This window comes from Elaeis guineensis, chromosome 1 (assembly GCF_000442705.2).
Source record: "Elaeis guineensis isolate ETL-2024a chromosome 1, EG11, whole genome shotgun sequence".
Lineage (NCBI taxonomy): Eukaryota > Viridiplantae > Streptophyta > Magnoliopsida > Arecales > Arecaceae > Elaeis > Elaeis guineensis.
The window spans coordinates 85,728,688-85,746,128 of NC_025993.2; the positions used below are offsets into that span (position 1 = coordinate 85,728,688).

Below are 17,441 nucleotides of genomic sequence, written 5' to 3' on the forward strand. Positions count from 1 at the left end.
TTCATATTCACTATTTTTAATTAACTATTTGTATAAATTTAATGAACTATTTAAATTTAATTATAAATTAATAATTTACTTATATAATTAATATATAAATAAATTTATTTATAATATAATTAATTTATAAAATTATTTATTAAATTAAACTAAATATTTATTTAATTACTAATTATAAAGATTATAACTTATCTATTACTTTACTTGGTATGAAAAAATGTTATAAATTAATAATATTAAAATTATATTTTTTATCGAAAGATAATTTAATAAAAATATCTATAAATATTATTTTTTATTTTTTATTTATTTTAATATTAAATAAAAAATTATTTTTATTTATTTTTATATTTTATTAAATATATAAGAAAAATGAATAGAAGATTCACCCATCACCTTTCTTATCCACCCTTTCTTCTCTATTTATCTTCCCTTCGATATTTTTTTTCCCTCATAAAACAGAGGATCAGAGGCGGACGGCTGAATGTAATTTTGTTTTTTTTTTTTTTTGAAAAAAAAAAGGGACAAACTCTCTCCTATCCGACCTCGACCCACGGTCAAATGGCCTCCCCCGCCGTCCTCCGGCCCTTGCCACCCCAACCACCGCCGCCCTCCTCCTCCTCCACCGACCTCCGCGCCCACCGCCGCGCCACCATCCGCGGCCTCGACTCCTGTGCCTCCATGACGGAACTCCGGCAATACCATTCTCAGATCGTCCGCCTCGGCCTCGCCGCCGATAACGACGCCGTCGGTCGTCTACTCAAGTTCTGCGCCCTTTCACCCTCCGGCGACCTCGCCTATGCCCTCCGCTTATTCAGCCATCTCCCCCGCCCAGACCCCTTCGTCTTCAACACCCTCTTCCGTGCCCAGCCCGCCTCTGCCCCGCGCTCGGCCCTCCTCTACTCCGATATGCTCCAACGCCCCGTCCATCCCAACGAGTTCACCTTCCCCTCCCTCCTCCAGTCCATCGCCGCCGACCGGGAGCTTGGTCTTGGCCGCCAAGTCCATGCCCACGTCCTCAAGCTCGGCTTCGGCGCTGATGGCTACTCCGGGAACAATCTCCTACATATGTACCTCAGCTGTGGCCTGCTCGCCGAAGCTCACAGTCTTTTGGATGCAATGCCTCACCGAGATGTTGTCTCATGGACGACGATGATCAGTGGGTTGTCCCAATCAGGCTTGTTGGACGATGCCCGGAAGCTGTTTGATGAAATGCCGGAGAGGAACTCTGTTTCCTGGAATGCGATGATTGCAGGCTATGTGCAGGGTGGGCGGTTCAAGGAGGCATCCAAACTGTTCGATCAGATGCAAGCAGAGGGGGTTGAGCTCGACAGGTATGTCGCCGCTAGTATGCTGTCGGCTTGCACTGGTTTGGGTGCATTGGAGCAGGGGCAGTGGATTCATAGGTACATTGAGAGGAGTGGGATCGAGCTGGACTCGAAGCTCGCCACCACCATCATCGACATGTATTGCAAGTGTGGTTGCTTGGAGAAGGCTTATGAAGTTTTTAGTGGATTGTCACGCAAAGGTCTCTCATCATGGAATTGCATGATTGGAGGTTTTGCGATGCATGGTCGAGGGGAGGAGGCGATCAAGCTGTTTAAAGAGATGGAGAAGGAAGGGGTGATGCCTGATGATATCACTCTCTTGAATGTACTAAGCGCATGCGCACATGCCAGATTGGTACACGAGGGCCGGCATTATTTTGAATATATGGTTCAGGCTTATCATATCGAGCCCAGGATGGAGCATTTTGGGTGCATGGTTGATTTGCTCGGTAGAGCAGGGTTGTTGGAAGAAGCTAAGAAGATCATAGATGAGATGCCTATGGAACCTGATGCTGGCGTGTTGGGCGCACTTCTTGGGGCATGCAAGATTCATGGCAATGTTGAATTGGGGGAGCAAATTGGGAGACGGGTCATAGAGTTAGACCCTCAGAACAGCGGGCGATATGTGTTGCTAGCTAATTTGTTTGCGAGTGCTGGTAGGTGGGAAGATGTGGCAAATGTTAGGAGGTTAATGAATGATAGAGGAGTGAATAAGGAGCCTGGATGTTCTGTGATTGAAAGGAATGGTGTGGTTAGTGAATTCATTGCTGGAGGAAGGTCTCACCCTCAGGCTAAAGAAATCTATGCCAAGGTTGATGAGATGATGGAGAGGATAAGAGCTGAAGGTTATGTGCCAGACACTGGTGGGGTGCTGCATGACACTGATGAGAAGAACAAGGATCATTCCTTGTACTATCACAGCGAGAAGCTAGCGATTGCTTTTGGATTGTTGCACACGAAGTCAGGTGAAACGATTCGCATATCGAAGAACCTGAGAGTTTGCAGAGATTGTCATGCAGCAAGTAAGATCATGTCAAGAGTTTTTGATAGGGAAATAATTGTGAGGGATCGGAACCGGTTTCATCATTTTAAGGGAGGAGAGTGCTCTTGCAGAGATTACTGGTGAATGCAATTTGGTGGAATTTCAGAAGCTTGCTCGGTCAAGTGGCCCATGAGGTAACTATGTCATATATTGTAAAGATTGTACAGGATTCAGCTGTAAATAGAATGAATGGTGGAAGCAATATAAATGGAGGAAACTGTGGAGTTCGTTGGTCTTTATGATTTTGTTGAATGCTCTACAGGAGGTCGTTTCTGAGATCAGAGGAGTTCTGAGTGTTCTAATTCCGACACTGGGTGTGGCAAGAGAGCAGAAGGAAGCAAGCAGAAAGTTTTAACGATTATATAAATCTAGAAAAGATTTTAGGGCCAGGAGATCATTCAAGTTGGGTCGAGATTAAGTATGACTGGGATCAAACCTCAAATGTTGAAGTTAGGGCTGAGACAAAGTTGGGTGAAGTCTACATTTTAGCTCAAGCATTTGGCTAATCTTTTATAATGAAAAGTACAATAATTGATAGTTACAATAAATCCATAAAAAAGTTTAAATAAAACCAAAAAGGTCAAGAACTTTCATTCAGAAATTTTTAATTTAATCCAAGAAAATGATCGTTCTTGAGATGCAATTTTACTAACTAAAATTTAAAAACGAACATTGCTATGGTTGAGAAAATTACAAATAAGAATTTCATCAGATCAAATAGCGCATGTTTAAGTATGATTAAGGTAAGGCAGGTGAGTTCTTGAGATAAAGAGACGAATTAATTTAATGGAGGGTTCATTTGATGAATTGGAAAAGTCACCTAGAAGGGAAGACGAAAGAGTTTTATTTGATTCAGATTTTTTGCGTTGAGTTGTTTCAGTTCAGGTCCGGGTCAAGCTGCGCCCATCTGTTTATTTATCTAAATTACACCCACATGATATGCATATCAGGTTGGGTCAAAAAATACAAAAACCAAACTCGACCCTATTTTCAAATTGGATTTAATATTTGACAAATCAGGTCGGAACTGGGTCAATTAACCTAACAATTCTTACATGTTGTCACCAATTTATATGTTTAGAATACAATTAAACTTATATAATTTGGACTCTGTTGCAACTTAAAAATCTGATGGATCAATATCATATATATTAAATCCAATCCTACCGTACGCTTGCAATGGTGAATCGATTCACACATTTGAATATTGACGGAATCCAACCCATCCCTGGCTCAGCCGAACCGCTCAGCCCATATCTCAATGGGACCAAACCAGGAGCCGAAATATTGTAATTTATTTTTTTTGACGAAAAATATCGTAATTTATAAGCAACGAGCTTGGCACAGGACGTGTAGAACCCGCAACCACGGCAACAGAGACTCAGAACGGGGAAGAGGAGATGCAGGGCGATGAGGCGAGAAGGCTTTTAGGGTTCTCAACCAATTCTCGCCCCACTACTTCTCAGGTACTTTTCGACCCTCTTCTTGCCCTCTTTTAGATAAAAGAATTTTGATCCATTAGTCGCAAATATTTTCCTCTTCGTCCTGCTCGATTCATATTGGAAGTGATGTTACTGCAATTGAATCTTGCTTTCTAGGTTTTCTCCACTTGTTGTTGTTGGATTCTTGTATGTTGGCAGTCTTTTAGTGTTGGATTCGGTCCATTTTCTAATGCATGTAGGATGATCGGCAGGAGTTCCCTGAAGTAGTGTTAATTGCGTATAGTTTTTGAAAATTTTGGTGTTTAAATTATATAATAAAGATGCCAAATCCTGCAATCGGAATACTTCTTGGTAACATAATTGCAGATGAAAATAAACCTAATTACATTAATAACAAATCTGAATTTCTCGACTACATTCATGGCTTGGTAAATACATTACTAACTCTCGTGTTGTATATACGAAAGCACCGGCCAAGTGAAAAACATGAGTAGTTGGAAGAAGTTATTGTGCTTAACCTTTTTCACTCTTCCTCTCCCCCCCCCCCCCCCCCTCCTCTTCCTTTAGTATCAACCCTCAGCAGAAATCTCCATGATGAAGTAAAAATGTTGCTTTGTTAATTGCTTTCAGTCATCAACAAGAAGCCTGTTAATGGGTTTTCAAGGTTTTCATAGTACATGTGGAAGGTGCGTACACTATGATATTCCACTATGCTTTTGGCCATCATTTGTTCAAGCAATTTTTGGAAGAATCCTTACTGGTTAGAATTTTGATAGAAATGGAATTCATAATGGATTGAAATATGTTCATTGGATGCTAGAAGTAGAAATTAAAGAGTGGAGAAAATAAACAGACTTCATTGTCACTTTTATCATAACCTTCTCTGGGGCATAGTATAGTACTCATTGTTATGGAATAGGGAATAACTTATAAGAGTAGGCAACTTCCTTGTTGAAAAAGTGACTTTGTTGTCACCTTTATTTTAACCTTCTTTTCTAGTACTGGAATTTGACTAATATACGGCTCATTCCTTCTTTTTGCTAGAACACTGACTTAGAGTTCACCAATTTTCTCATATCATCAATTAGCAATTAATTATTTGTAAGGCTTCTGCTGCAATATTTTCTTGGCTTCAATCCCTACTCTTAATTTCTGCAAGGGCATTGTATAATATCTGACTGTTCTTTAAGCACTGGTTACATTATAATTTCCTTTTGCTTCCTACTCCTAAAACATAAATCCTTCACATTTAGTGCTTGCTGGCTACCTACTTAGTAGATTTATCCATAGAAACAATTAGGGAAATTACAACTGTGATAGTTAATTTCTGTCCTTAGTTCTTTTGCAAAGTGTCTTATCCCTGGTCTTCTGAATTGAACAAGTATGTTTTCGATCATTAATTAAATAATTTTATCAGGCTTTTGTGAGGTAATCCTTGGCAAAAATATGATAATTATTTGACATTCCTGGTTGGATCTGCTGTCAGGTTGGATTTCCAGCTCACAGATTGATTCGTTCTTTCATCGTTGATATTTTTGTCGAACCATGTACTAACAACAAACACAACTCTGCAATTGTATATATTAGTAGGTGATAATTTGATTAAGTGATATATTAGATCAATAAATAACCCTCTCAAGATTCTTACTATGGAAGGCAGTACTGTCCCGAATTGTCTGGTTCGGAGCAATTGAATTGTATCAACGGCGGACCGACATGGTTTTGCCCTTCAGTTTGAGACACTGGTGAGGGAGGGGAAGAGGGAGAAGGAAAGAGAGGAAGGGAGATAGAAAGAGGGAGAGAGAGGGGGGAGAGAGATGCCGAGAGTAGGCTTTTGAGCCTCCTCTCCTCCAGATGATGTGTAACAAGGGTGGAGTCCCTATTTCGAAATGAAATAGGGGCTTTGGCTCCTTCTTCTTCTTCTTCTTCTTTTCTTCTTTGTTTTTTCTTTTTTTTTTTTCTTTTTTTTTTTAAGTCGGTAGTCACTACCTCTCTCCCCCCTCTCTCAGCCTCTCTCTCCACCTCCTCCCTCCCTCCCTCTCTCTCTCTCTTCCTTTCTTTCCTTCTCCCTCTCCCGGTCTCTCTTCGGCTCTCCTTTGTCTATATGCTGCAAGTCGGCATGGCATGGTACCATATGGTACCATACCGCTGGACAACTAATACAGACAATTGGTATGGATCCCGGTTTTGGTTTCGCCAACCTTGATTCTTATAGATCAATAAAAGAGATTTTCTTCATTTTCTTCCTGTGCTCATTTCATGAGCTCATGAAATGAATTGATGGGTAAACCTCATCCTTTTTCTCAAAGAAAGGCAAAAAGAAATTTTCTTGTAAAAGGTAAATCTTTATATATAAACAGCTACATTTTTCTTCAAGTGGTATGTTAGGCAGTGTTTGCCATGGTTTATTTGATCTGTTAGATTTACTGAGGCACCTTGACATGTGTCAGCCAGAGCTCTGCATAATAGTACTATCAGCTGAATATATGAATTTAAGAATTTGCAATGACTAAATCTTTATCATATGTAATGATGGTCCAACAATTCTGCATATGTTTGTCTTTTAATGCACCGGATAACTTTACTATTGGTATCCTTTTTCCTAATTTACTAATTTTTTGGAAAGACCCTTTCGAATAGCTTGCCTTGTCGTTTCTGCAATTTGGCATCTGACTTATGGCTGCAGGTAAAGGCCGCATATAGAAGGAAAGCTATGGAGTCTCACCCTGATCTGTTTCCACCACATGAGAAATCTCAAGCAGAAGCTAAATTTAAACTGGTATTTCATTTTAGCTCATATTGATAGTTACCTTATTTGCTATGATAGTTTCTCCACTCTTACATTGTGAGCTTGTCATTCCTGATGCAAAAACTTGAAAGAATGATGATGCATCGTTCAGTTAATTTATGGAGATTTCTAGAACATATATCTTGAACTCTGAATTACCCAAGAATCAGTCATATACTTGTTGCACATAATCATCTAAAAATGCTATTCATTGTGTTGTAAAGTCATTACTTCTACTTAAAATATGTTGCATAGTGATTGTTAATGTGAGAAACTAAAATGACTACAAAGACATAGACATACACGTATGCACACACACACGTGCGTGCGCACGCACGCACACACATCCTGTTGATATTCTATTGCTATTCGATAAGTAATTTTGATGTTATTCCAAGTAGCATAACTAAAGGAGTTGCCTCATGATTGCTTTGAGAATTAATCTCTTTTCACAGATGCTCTAGAGTTGGTCTGCTATAATTTGGATCGAGCCAGAATAATTTAATTCAGTACTTTTAGCATTAGTTTTTCCATGGGTTTAAGACCTTCTGAAACTACTTAAAAAGATTTTGGGTTCATTAATAAGTTTTAGGAATACTTGGGTCAATAGAAGCCTTCATCTTTCCTTCATATCCTTCATATTGTCAAACTAAACAGGGAACTATGCTTTCTGATATGTCATGTTTCTTGAAGAATGACAGTTTCAGGCATGTCAGATTTTAGCAAAATGTTATGTGCATAAAATATAGATAAGAATAGAAAGTTGGCTGTGGTCCTGTGGACCAAGTGCTGGATTTTACAAAACAGAATTTTACACCTTAAACATATTGTGTTTAGGGCATGTCTGGTGTTGCTTCCCCTTTTCGAGATAGAGACTAAAAGATCACTTTCATTTAATTTTCAAAAAAAAAGTGCTTTGGATATTTAGGATTTAATAATCATGTGTTGTAGAACTATTTGTTATTGGATTGATCACCATATTTGAAAGACAAGGAACAATCAAAATCCATTTTTTTGACTAATTGTAGAAGCACTGCTCACTTATCTTCAAAAGTCACAAACAACTTTCTTTATGCAATGATAAATGTGCCATTAGTAAAAAAAAAAAAAAAAAGAAAAGAGCCACCATCTTGTGTTTCTTCTGAGAGCAGCAAAAATTTGTTCTGAAAATTGCTGCTGCTGGTATACTTCATTGTCAGCTGCTGGTCCCAATTACAGCAAAGGCATTTGTTTCAAGCTGTGCCATAGCCAACAATTAGGTAGATGAATTGCTATGACTATGCTAAACGGCTAAATCTTTGTTTGTAACAAAATAAGCAGTCCACATTAAGAAATTGGAAATGTCAAAGGCGCTGGCCCCCTTCGACTTCTTTTATGTCTCCCTACAAAGCAATCTGATACACAACAGCTAGTGCAAGTGAGAGGTGCAGTGCAACCAGAACAGGTAAGCCTGTAAGGTTGTTACATTTGTCTAAGAACTGCAATTAGCTACTGCTTTGTTGGTCTCAAAAATTTTTGACATCTTCTGACCATAACTCTGCAATCACAAGACTTTCATGCATCCACCACTCTTCTAGAAGCAAATTCTACCAAACTGCACTGGCATATTTTTTTGGCCCAGCAATATTAATAGACCAATTCTCTTCTGCAGAGAGTTGCTGACGTTTACCCTGCTCATTGACTTTTTCACATCTTCTACCCTGATGAGCCAAAACCTTCTTCATAAATGTTCTATGATGTTCTTCAAGTACATGAAAACAGGCCATCTCATTTAAGACCTGTACTTTTAAATTCTTATGGAAATATGTGGATCTTAGGTATCGGTTAATCAGTTGATCCCTGTTTGCTGTCAAATGCTTCACCTTGTTGAGCTAAAAGAGCAGAAAAGAAGAAAAAGGTGATTTATTTAATGATGCTCGTAAAACATGCCATCTCCAAATAGCTGGGTTGACCCTGTTTTTAATGAATAATTTATTAATGCAACATTTACAAATTGACTGATGAGAGTACCCATAAATCTTCTTGACTCAGAAGATCAGCCATGACTAGCCACCATTGCATTTGAATGGATTCATTAATCCAAATACTTTCTACCTCATATTATATTTCCAGTGATATTACTGCAACTACATAACTATGGCAACCCTGTGTGCTGCAGATTTCAGAAGCATACTCATCTCTATGGGCTGGTAAATTCCTCAATCTTGTTCATTTCATTAATTTCTGTGTCATGGTTTGCAAACTTGGCTGTTTACGCAAAGTTGAGTCTGGTGTCATCACAAGGTTGTAATTTGTTTGCCACTGGTATTTTTCTGGCTTGAATTTTCACAATAAACGTATGATGAGGGAATTTAATGGACAAGGTGGTTTTACTTTATGGTGGTTTGAGCTTATTGAGCTCAAATTAGTATGTTAGTTTTTTGGTTCTACTATGGATCCACTTTGTTCAGTGCTTTCTATCCTGGATTTGTTTGAGTCATTCAGCTTGACTTTGGGTATATGCTTAATGGTTGGATAAACAGATGGCTGGCTCATAGTATGCACTTTGGAGGTCACGTGCAACAAAAAATCTGAGTAGATTTATCAAGCAAAGCACATCATGTGCCAAAGCACTTCTCTTTTTTTCCATTCAAAATGCTACATTATTGAAGAAATAATTTTGCAAAGAACTAAATTGAACCATGAAGCATAAGCAGCTTGCTCCACAGTTCCTTTTTTCCCTTTTATGAAGATTCTTTTATTTATGAACTCACTCATCTTGGTATTGAGCTTGCATGTCTTGAAAATTCTTGTTTAAGTCAAATACTTAGTGTACTATGATCAAGGTTTTAAATCTCATAGGATGGAGGTGTCCTAGTTTCTCCATGGAACGGGATACTCCGCTGTCCTGTTTTGTCTTGGTAGTAGTCCTAGTCATCCAACCTAGTAGATATCTTCCATCTCTCTTCCTTCTTCTTTTCTTTCTTTCTTTTTTCTTTCCTTCTTTTCTTTCTTTTTTATTTACTTTCCTTTCTTTCTTTTCCTTTTTTATTTTTTTTAATCCCTTCTTTTCATTCTTTTTTCCTTTTTCTTCTTCTTCCCTTTCCTTTCTCCCTTCTTTCCTTCTTTTCTTTTCTTCTCCTTTCTTTTCTTTCATTTTTCTTTCTTCTTTCCATTCACTTTCTCTTTTTCTTCATCTTTCTTTTCTTTCTTTTCTCTTTCTTCTTCTCTCCCCACATGGATCGATTTCGGAGTCCCGACCCCATCTCGGTCCCTTTTTCTCATAGAAATGGGACAAGTTGGCCGGGATGTGCCCTGTTCTGCCGGCATGTACAACCTTGACCATGATTATTTTACCTACTGCAAATGTATTGCTGCTGTTCCTTCCACTCACTTTCTTCTTCGGTCAAGTATTTTTGGTTGCTAGAACTTTTTATCAAAATTGATCCTTAGTCAATAATGAACATTGCATATTCTTCTAATTTTTGAATCGTCCATCTTTTGTATGTAATAATCAAATGGATAGATCTTTATTATTTTATATCATTGAGTACATTTTATATGTCCACTTCCTCGATGTTTTTGTTCCCTAGGACTTTCAAGAGTAGTCCCTTTGTGCTCCTCCATGGGAATTCATATGTCATTCTATTTTGTAGAGATGCGTATCCCCTTCCAAACTTGGAATTTGCAAATGCTGCTTTACCATTAGGATTTTGATGGTATCATTAACAAATAATATTGCACATGCATGATGCAATTAATAGGTTTCTTGGGAATCAAGTTATGTAATGGAAATGTTGGCAACATATGTGGCTAGCATGTGAAAACTATATGGAAAAAAAATGTCTACTAAATGATTTGAGATGATTTATGAATGCATTTCATGTAATGCCTTTTTTTAAAAAAAAAAATTGTATCTTTAAGACATTATTGCTTTTATCTTTTTCCTTGTTTATTTTTTTTGGAGGTGGGGTGGTGGGGAGAAGAGTTTTTTATCTTCTCTACCAATTCTCTATCAAAATCTACTTAGGACCACCACTTTAGAACATTGGATATTTGTTTAAAAGTATTGTTAGGTCCAATGGTGGAAAAGGCTTAAGCTATTGTGTTAGGTGATTGATGGTTGAAGGGATAGTTTATAACAAGTGGGAGGACATGTAGATTAAGATGTGTGCTTAGAAACACAAGCAATGTCGCACTCTATTTGAAGTTTTGAAGGACTTGTGTCAGGAAGCAAAAGTATAAGAATAAAAAATTAGTTTTGTTTTGCACAAAGATGATTATGGTGACGAGAAGAACCTTTAGGCTATAATGTAAAACGAAAGCAAGCCTATGTAGTTCATGTTTCATTCTAATTGTTCCTCCCTTAGATTAGTTTCAATTTTTGGACTTGGATGGGAGCATGGTGATGCTCAAGATGATAGTAAAAGGAAAATAAGTGAAAAAAAGAATTGTATATGCACATCCTTTTTCATGTATTAGGGCACTCACCGCTTGAAGTGAGTTCCTTATGTGAACTTAAGAGGCATGCGAAATTGATTAAAATTGGATACCCACCCCATTATACCCTAACACCCACCATTGAGTATCAAAATATTTTATTCTATTTGCCCTCTCTCTTTATTTTCTTCTCCATTGACATCAAGATTTATTGAATTGGTACTGTCGTACTGGGGCTCGTACTGGCTAGCGACTAGTTTTGTACGATATGGGTTCGTACGGTACTATTTCAAGGCATACTAAAATAGGGAGAGGGATCGGAGAGGGAGAGAGGAGTTCGGTATGATATGGGTTCGTATGGTATTGTTTCAAAACATACCAAAATAGAAAGAGGAAAAGGAAAGGAGGGAGCAAGGGAGAGGAGGCCAAGGAATTTTGAGAAATTGTGGCGGTGCCTCAAGAGCAACGGTTCTAGCAATAGGGACCAAGGCAAGAGAGGCAGGAAGAGAGAGAGAGTGGTTGAGGAAGTTTGAATCATTGCGGGGGAGCTTCAAGAGCTTTAGACATGGCAACAAGGATTGAGGGAAAGAGAAAGGGAGAGATAGAGAGACTCACATGGGATTAAGGCTTCAGGGATAGAGGGTTTCGGAGATTAGGACCTTCAAACTGAGCAACTGAGGGAGAACTAAATAGAGAGCTTCGCCCTTTATATACCAAATTGACCATCTGAATCGTGCCGATAAGCGACCAGTTTGGTTCAGTACATCCCAAACCTATTAGTTTGGAATAGTTCGGCTAATCTTGATTGGCATATCATCTCCTTCTTCCTTTCACTTGTCGTATCCACCTCCAGCCACCACCCACCATTGGCACCTATTGCTCATCACCGGAGACTTCTAACAAGAAGAGCGATCTTTAATTCAACATACCCATGGCTTGATGCAAGAATATATTGCAAAGAACGAAAGTAGACTAGCAATCATCTAAAGAAGGTGAATGTGAGTCAACATATTTTTCCAACAAACATCAGAATCATGACATTTTGAAGAATGGTTCCTATTTTTTAGTCTTAGAGAAGAATGAGTGCTAATAATTAGACTATCATTGTATTTTACATCCAACTTGCATGAAAGAATCATGTTGGAATCATGCTGCAATATTCAGAATTTCAGTTGATACATATATGTTGTTATCTAAGGAGAAAATAGAAATGAGCTTTGCAAAGAATAATGAAAGGGAGATGCACAAGCTAAGCATGTTAATTCTTTGCATGTTTAAAAGGATAATCCTAACCTATTTTTATGCTCTGGACCTAAATAAAAATATCTACGGATTGTATTTTGGGTTGTTGCTAAACATAGACACAAGTAACAATTAAAGATATTTAATCATGTCCACGCTACATATCAGCAAGAAATTTAAGATATCATATGATCCATTTATAGTAGTATATCATTATAAATAATTCATATACTTTGTCGCACATTAACTGTTTTTGATCATGACTCAGTCAATATGTGGACAGCTTGCAAGAGCAATTATTATGAATTAATTTAAAGCCATCAACCATGTCATTGGACAGCTATTTTTGAACTCCTTGATCATTTCGCATATGACATAAAAAGAAATTCTTTAGAAACTTGGTTTTGTTGCCAAAAACACAAGAAGTTTATGAATAAATTAAAGAGGTGCATATACAAGTTATGGACTAATGAGAAGTTTGAGAGGTTGAAAATGATTTGCTCGATTTATCCTTGGATAGAATGAAAATGGCTTCAATGTATATATGAAGAAGACATTAGATGCTAACCTACATGCATTTGAGTGTTTCCTAAGTCAGGCTGGGTCAAAGCTCAACATTAAGGGTAGACATGTTAATAGAGAGGAATATTAGAATCATTTCCTGGGGGTGGGGAGAGAGAAAAGAGTTAGGATAGGAAAGAGAGATCAATGCATTCAACCATGAGAGAGGTGGAGAGAGCAAGAGAGGGGATTGAGAAAACCAGTGCATGAGAGAGAGAAGGGGAGGGTACCCTCAGGGCAATACATGTATGTAAGTCATAATATTATAATGTATTGTAAACTTAGGCCAGTTAGAACAGCCCTATATAACTTTTGGTCAGCCCAAGGTCATATATGAACATGAATCAAGGCCTACATTCTAGGTTTGGCCTCACCTGAAGGGCTGGCCCTACTAGGCTTGTCCATTTTCAGGTTGGGTGTGATGTGAGAGAAATGCTCAGTTCTACTTATAGGCAATACATTTTCTACTAGGATAACTGCGAGACAATAAAGTATAAACTCCTTTAATTGGCAACTATATAAATGAGAAACCAATTACAAAGTGTTTGTGGGATAGCGTGAAGTAGCTGTCCCTGATAGATGTTAAAGAGAATTATTATTAGATTCTCAATTTGGTGTAAGACAAGATTTTAAATTCCATGGGACGGAGGTGTTCTGGTACCTCCATGGAACGGGATGACCTGCTGTCCATGGAACGAGATGACCCGCTGTCCTGTCTCATCCAGATAGCCATTCCGATCATGCATCCTAATAGATATCTTCCATTTCTCGCCCTTCTTTTTTTCTTTATTTTTTTCTTTTTCTTTTACCTTCCCTTTTTTATTTTATTTTTTGTCATTCCTTCCTTTGTTTCTTTTTTTTCTTCTTTCTCCTTCCTTTTTTCTTTTATTTTTCTTCTCCCTTCCCTTTTTTCTTTCGTTTTTCTTCTTCTTCTTTCCTTTCACTTTTTTTCTTTTTCATCTTCCATTCATTATTTTCTCTTTCTTCTTCTTTCTCTATATGGATGGGTTTCGGAGTCTCGACCCTGTCTCAGGCCCACTTTTTTATAGGGACGGGACTGGATGGCCGGGATGCCTCCCATCCCGTCGGGGTGTAAAACCTTGGTATAAGATATCTTTTGCTAAAGTCTCCATGACTTTTGAACTTCAAATGCTATCAATGTAAAAGAGAGAGATATTGAATGAATTTTACATACAGTAAGTTTCAAGTTGAAGTTATATCATGCTTGTTGTGTGATCAGAAGTGGATTTGCTGAATGTCATCTATAGGTAGAAGGATTATAAGTACAAACAATCTTTCTTGTTGCATTGAACGTCAATGTTTCAAGTATATATCCTATTTATGTCCTTTTGAAAAGATATCTATGTTGGTATGCAATCATTGTCCTACAATTTTCAACATGCTTACTTATTTTTTTGTTATTTATTTATCCTTTATATTTTATATATGTGCATCAAACAATCTATCTCATTATATTATATATGCAAATAATGGATGAGGGATGCAGAATGTAATATAACATTAATCAAAGGCCTTAGCCCATGCAGTGTAGTTTGAACTTTGAAGTGTTAAAAAAAAAAAAAACTTTATAAATTAACTCTAACATTGATGCAAGGACAACATAAGGAGTTTGGAAAGCAATGACAGATTTGTTAATCTTTTTTGTTTTTTAATTAATAATAATAGCTTTTCAAGGCCACCCACCTATCACACTGTCTTCATTAACTAAGCAATGGTCAGTCTGCTTGATCCACAATTGTTGCATGAACAAGGAATTTGGGTTGCCTCTGATGATTTAGCCCTGCAAATGGAGCATTGTTATCTCATATTTGATCATGACATAGTGTCATATGAGATGACATCTCTAAAATTGATATAGTCATTTCCACTCTTGGCATAGACTCAATATAAATTTCTTGGGTGCTCTTATTCGTTTAAATTCCAAGAATAAAACAAGATAAATCCTCCTACACTTGCAAAGAATTCTCATGATAGCATTTGCATCTCCCTTTAGTAATGCAAAACTTGTTCTTTGTTGAGCATATTTACAATTTTCTCGAGACATACTCACAATTTCTCTAGCATATTTAAAATCAGCAAAGAATTGTCTGATTTTTTAATTTATTTTGTTATTTACTTTTTCTCTTTTTTGTTGCTTAATGGTTTTTTGTGGACTGTTCCATTACCATATTGACCTGGCCCTAAATTAGGACGGGACCTGGTTGGAACTGAAACCCTCGGGTATCATGTACATTTTCTCAACCATAAATACCATAATATCCTAATTGATGCCTTGCATTTGCATGCCATCTCTAATTTCATGGACTTCCTCTTTGTCATCATATGATTAATTTCTGAACAATGTCAATTAAGCCATTCTAATTTCACTTAAATACTTCTTTATCATACAATTTCAAATATTTCTTTATCATATAATTTCAAATGAGTTATAATTGCCTTGGCACTACAAGACTTTGTGAATGACAATTTATTGGCTAAAATGATGAAAAAGAAATAATGAAAGTTGCATGAAAAATTATTAATGGCAGGATCAAGTATTTCTACCCGCCTAAATGCAAGAGCTGACTCGGATTTGAAGATAGTACTCAATATATTGCTTGCATAAATATATAACATCTTGCAGTATGACATTTTTGAATTAGATAAAATAGATCATTTTCTAGTATGCACTACTAATTTCTTCTTCTTCTCTCTCCCTATCTCTTGTTTGATAATGCACATCTCCAACAAACTTCAGTTGCTCAGTTTATTTATCTTTTAGAGATGTTTTGAAGAAGATATGTTCGTTTTCTTCTTTTCCCCTAATGTCTGTTGTTTGATAATGCACATCTTCAATACACTTTAATTGCTCAGTTTATTTATCTTATAAAGATGTTTTGAAAAAGATATGAGGTTCTTTATATAAGAGCAACCATTATTGAGAATGTCCGGGCTGTGGTTTGGAAATTGCAGGATCATCAATTACACCCTGTATATCTAACATAATTTCGTCAGTTCCCATATGTAGAATTCAGAAGATTTATGGCTTTCTTTTTCATTCTCATCATCCTCCACTACAGCTAGTTTCCATATGGTTAATGTTATCGAGAGAAAATGCTAAAGCAGTGATACTATGGGTTGTATGAGTTAATTCTGGATCTTGAGTTTGCAAACCATGATACTAGCAGTATATATTTCAGCGACAAATTATAGTTTGTGACGTGTGTTATATATGTGCTGCTGAATGTTTTTTCCATGGCAACAGGCGCAAGATCTGGAAGTCCGGTAGGAGGTAATGCCTGTTTTGCATGCAGTTTATTGTATTTCAGTTCATTTGTAAATAGTGTATTGTTCACAAAGTGTTTGTTTCAAATAGCTACATCTGTACGTGTTGTGAGAACCGGAGTCCCTACCGGGTATCGGAGATCCAATCCAGTTTTGCTGAAGGCACCATTTCTCCTCATCATTCTGGGAACAGTTTCCCTCGGTGGTTTGAATGCTATGAGGTTAGAGAAATTTTCAGCTGTTAATGGTCATACTATATTCCCATATATTGATCTGGTAACCGGCTGTGCATCCTTTTCTGCTGTTCAGGGCATACCAAAGGCAAAAGGAGGCATATCCCTCTTTCAATCCATTTCTTCCATGAAAGAACCATGTCTATAAAACTGTTCGATAGCGATTACAACAGGAAAATAACTACTTACAAATGTCAAATAGAAGTTGTTTAGCTGGGATTGAACTAGAAGATGGCACTTCATCAGGGTAGGGGTAGTGGGCTACCCCTGTTATATAGGCCATTGTCTATGGACCATTTTTTTTTTTTTTTTTTAAACATTTGAAAGTTGGTGATTGATTTTAAAAATCTGTACTTCAAACCAGGAACAACTATCCTAGTTAGGATAATTGAAATGCTTTTTTTTTTTTTTGGGGCCACCACCTCGTTCAATTGTTTGTGCACATGCATGCCTATATAGTTTGGTCATCTGCTGCATTGCTTCGATTTTGTCTCACTCATATTAGTAGAGATGCTGGTATAAACCTCATAACAAAGGCGATGGGCTAGCCTTACACCAATTTGCCTACCGTTGTTTGGGATATAAATCTGGACCCCTTTAGTACGGTTAACTGAAAAAGTATAAATTAACGGTGCTCTGCAAAAAGGCCTAAGAAATCAGAAATAGAAACGTATATCCTTGCACCCTGCTACCTATGTTTTGGCAGGTTAAAAAGGGAAAGTGGTTTGCATGAAAATTATATGAGATATCATGGCATGAGAATAAGTATATGACTCGTGAACCTGCTGACTCTAACCTCAAATATAGCCACATTTTCCCCTTAAAATTATTTTTAGGTAAATTATTACAAAAAAATCCTTTCCGGATGCTTCTCTGGATATCCGGAGCTGCACGGAAGTGCACGTCTGCGGTGCCACCGTCCACCTCCTTCCTCTGTGCCGTCACGGCCGAGAGGCCATCAATCTCAGACTCCGACAAGATAAGTGGAAGCAGAGAGCCTGCCGCCCTCTTCATGGAGGCCAAGGATTCGCGAATAGCACTCCGTGGAGTTGGTGGAGCATTTGACGTTGAGGTACCTAGGGCCGGGGAGAAGATCGTGGA

The 17,441-nt window shown here is 37.6% G+C and overlaps 2 protein-coding genes across 3 annotated transcripts; both read left to right on the forward strand.

Moving 5' to 3' along the window:
• Positions 1–487: 487 nt before the first annotated feature.
• LOC105061500 (pentatricopeptide repeat-containing protein At5g66520) lies at positions 488–2,946 on the forward strand. Of its 2 annotated transcripts, XR_012140593.1 has the most exons (2): positions 488–2,504; positions 2,633–2,946. XR_012140593.1 is itself a non-coding variant. In XM_073255472.1 (1 exon), exon 1 carries the CDS (start codon positions 562–564, stop codon positions 2,452–2,454), a length of 1,893 nt encoding a protein of 630 aa, XP_073111573.1. In that variant the 5' UTR covers positions 488–561; the 3' UTR covers positions 2,455–2,609. The 2 variants fall into 2 exon arrangements, 1 of the variants encoding a protein (XP_073111573.1); XM_073255472.1 differs by lacking the exon at positions 2,633–2,946 and having other exon boundaries at positions 488–2,609.
• Positions 2,947–3,678: 732 nt separating this feature from the next.
• On the forward strand, positions 3,679–16,748 carry LOC105061501 (uncharacterized). The gene is made up of 6 exons (XM_010945562.4): positions 3,679–3,836; positions 6,499–6,591; positions 8,759–8,789; positions 16,088–16,114; positions 16,199–16,328; positions 16,417–16,748. The coding sequence occupies exons 1-6, from the start codon at positions 3,771–3,773 to the stop codon at positions 16,469–16,471; spliced, it is 402 nt and encodes a 133-aa protein (XP_010943864.1). The 5' UTR covers positions 3,679–3,770; the 3' UTR covers positions 16,472–16,748.
• Positions 16,749–17,441: the final 693 nt, after the last annotated feature.

What these genes read in the sequence shown, in the direction of transcription:
- LOC105061500 (XM_073255472.1), top strand. Translation starts at nt 562, where the DNA reads ATGGCCTCCCCCGCCGTCCTCCGGCCCTTGCCACCCCAACCACCGCCG.
- LOC105061501 (XM_010945562.4), top strand. Translation starts at nt 3,771, where the DNA reads ATGCAGGGCGATGAGGCGAGAAGGCTTTTAGGGTTCTCAACCAATTCT. An exon ending in CTCGCCCCACTACTTCTCAG is followed by an intron (nt 3,837 to 6,498) that starts GTACTTTTCGAC and finishes TTATGGCTGCAG; the next exon opens with GTAAAGGCCGCATATAGAAG. An exon ending in ATCTGGAAGTCCGGTAGGAG is followed by an intron (nt 16,115 to 16,198) that starts GTAATGCCTGTT and finishes TGTTTCAAATAG; the next exon opens with CTACATCTGTACGTGTTGTG.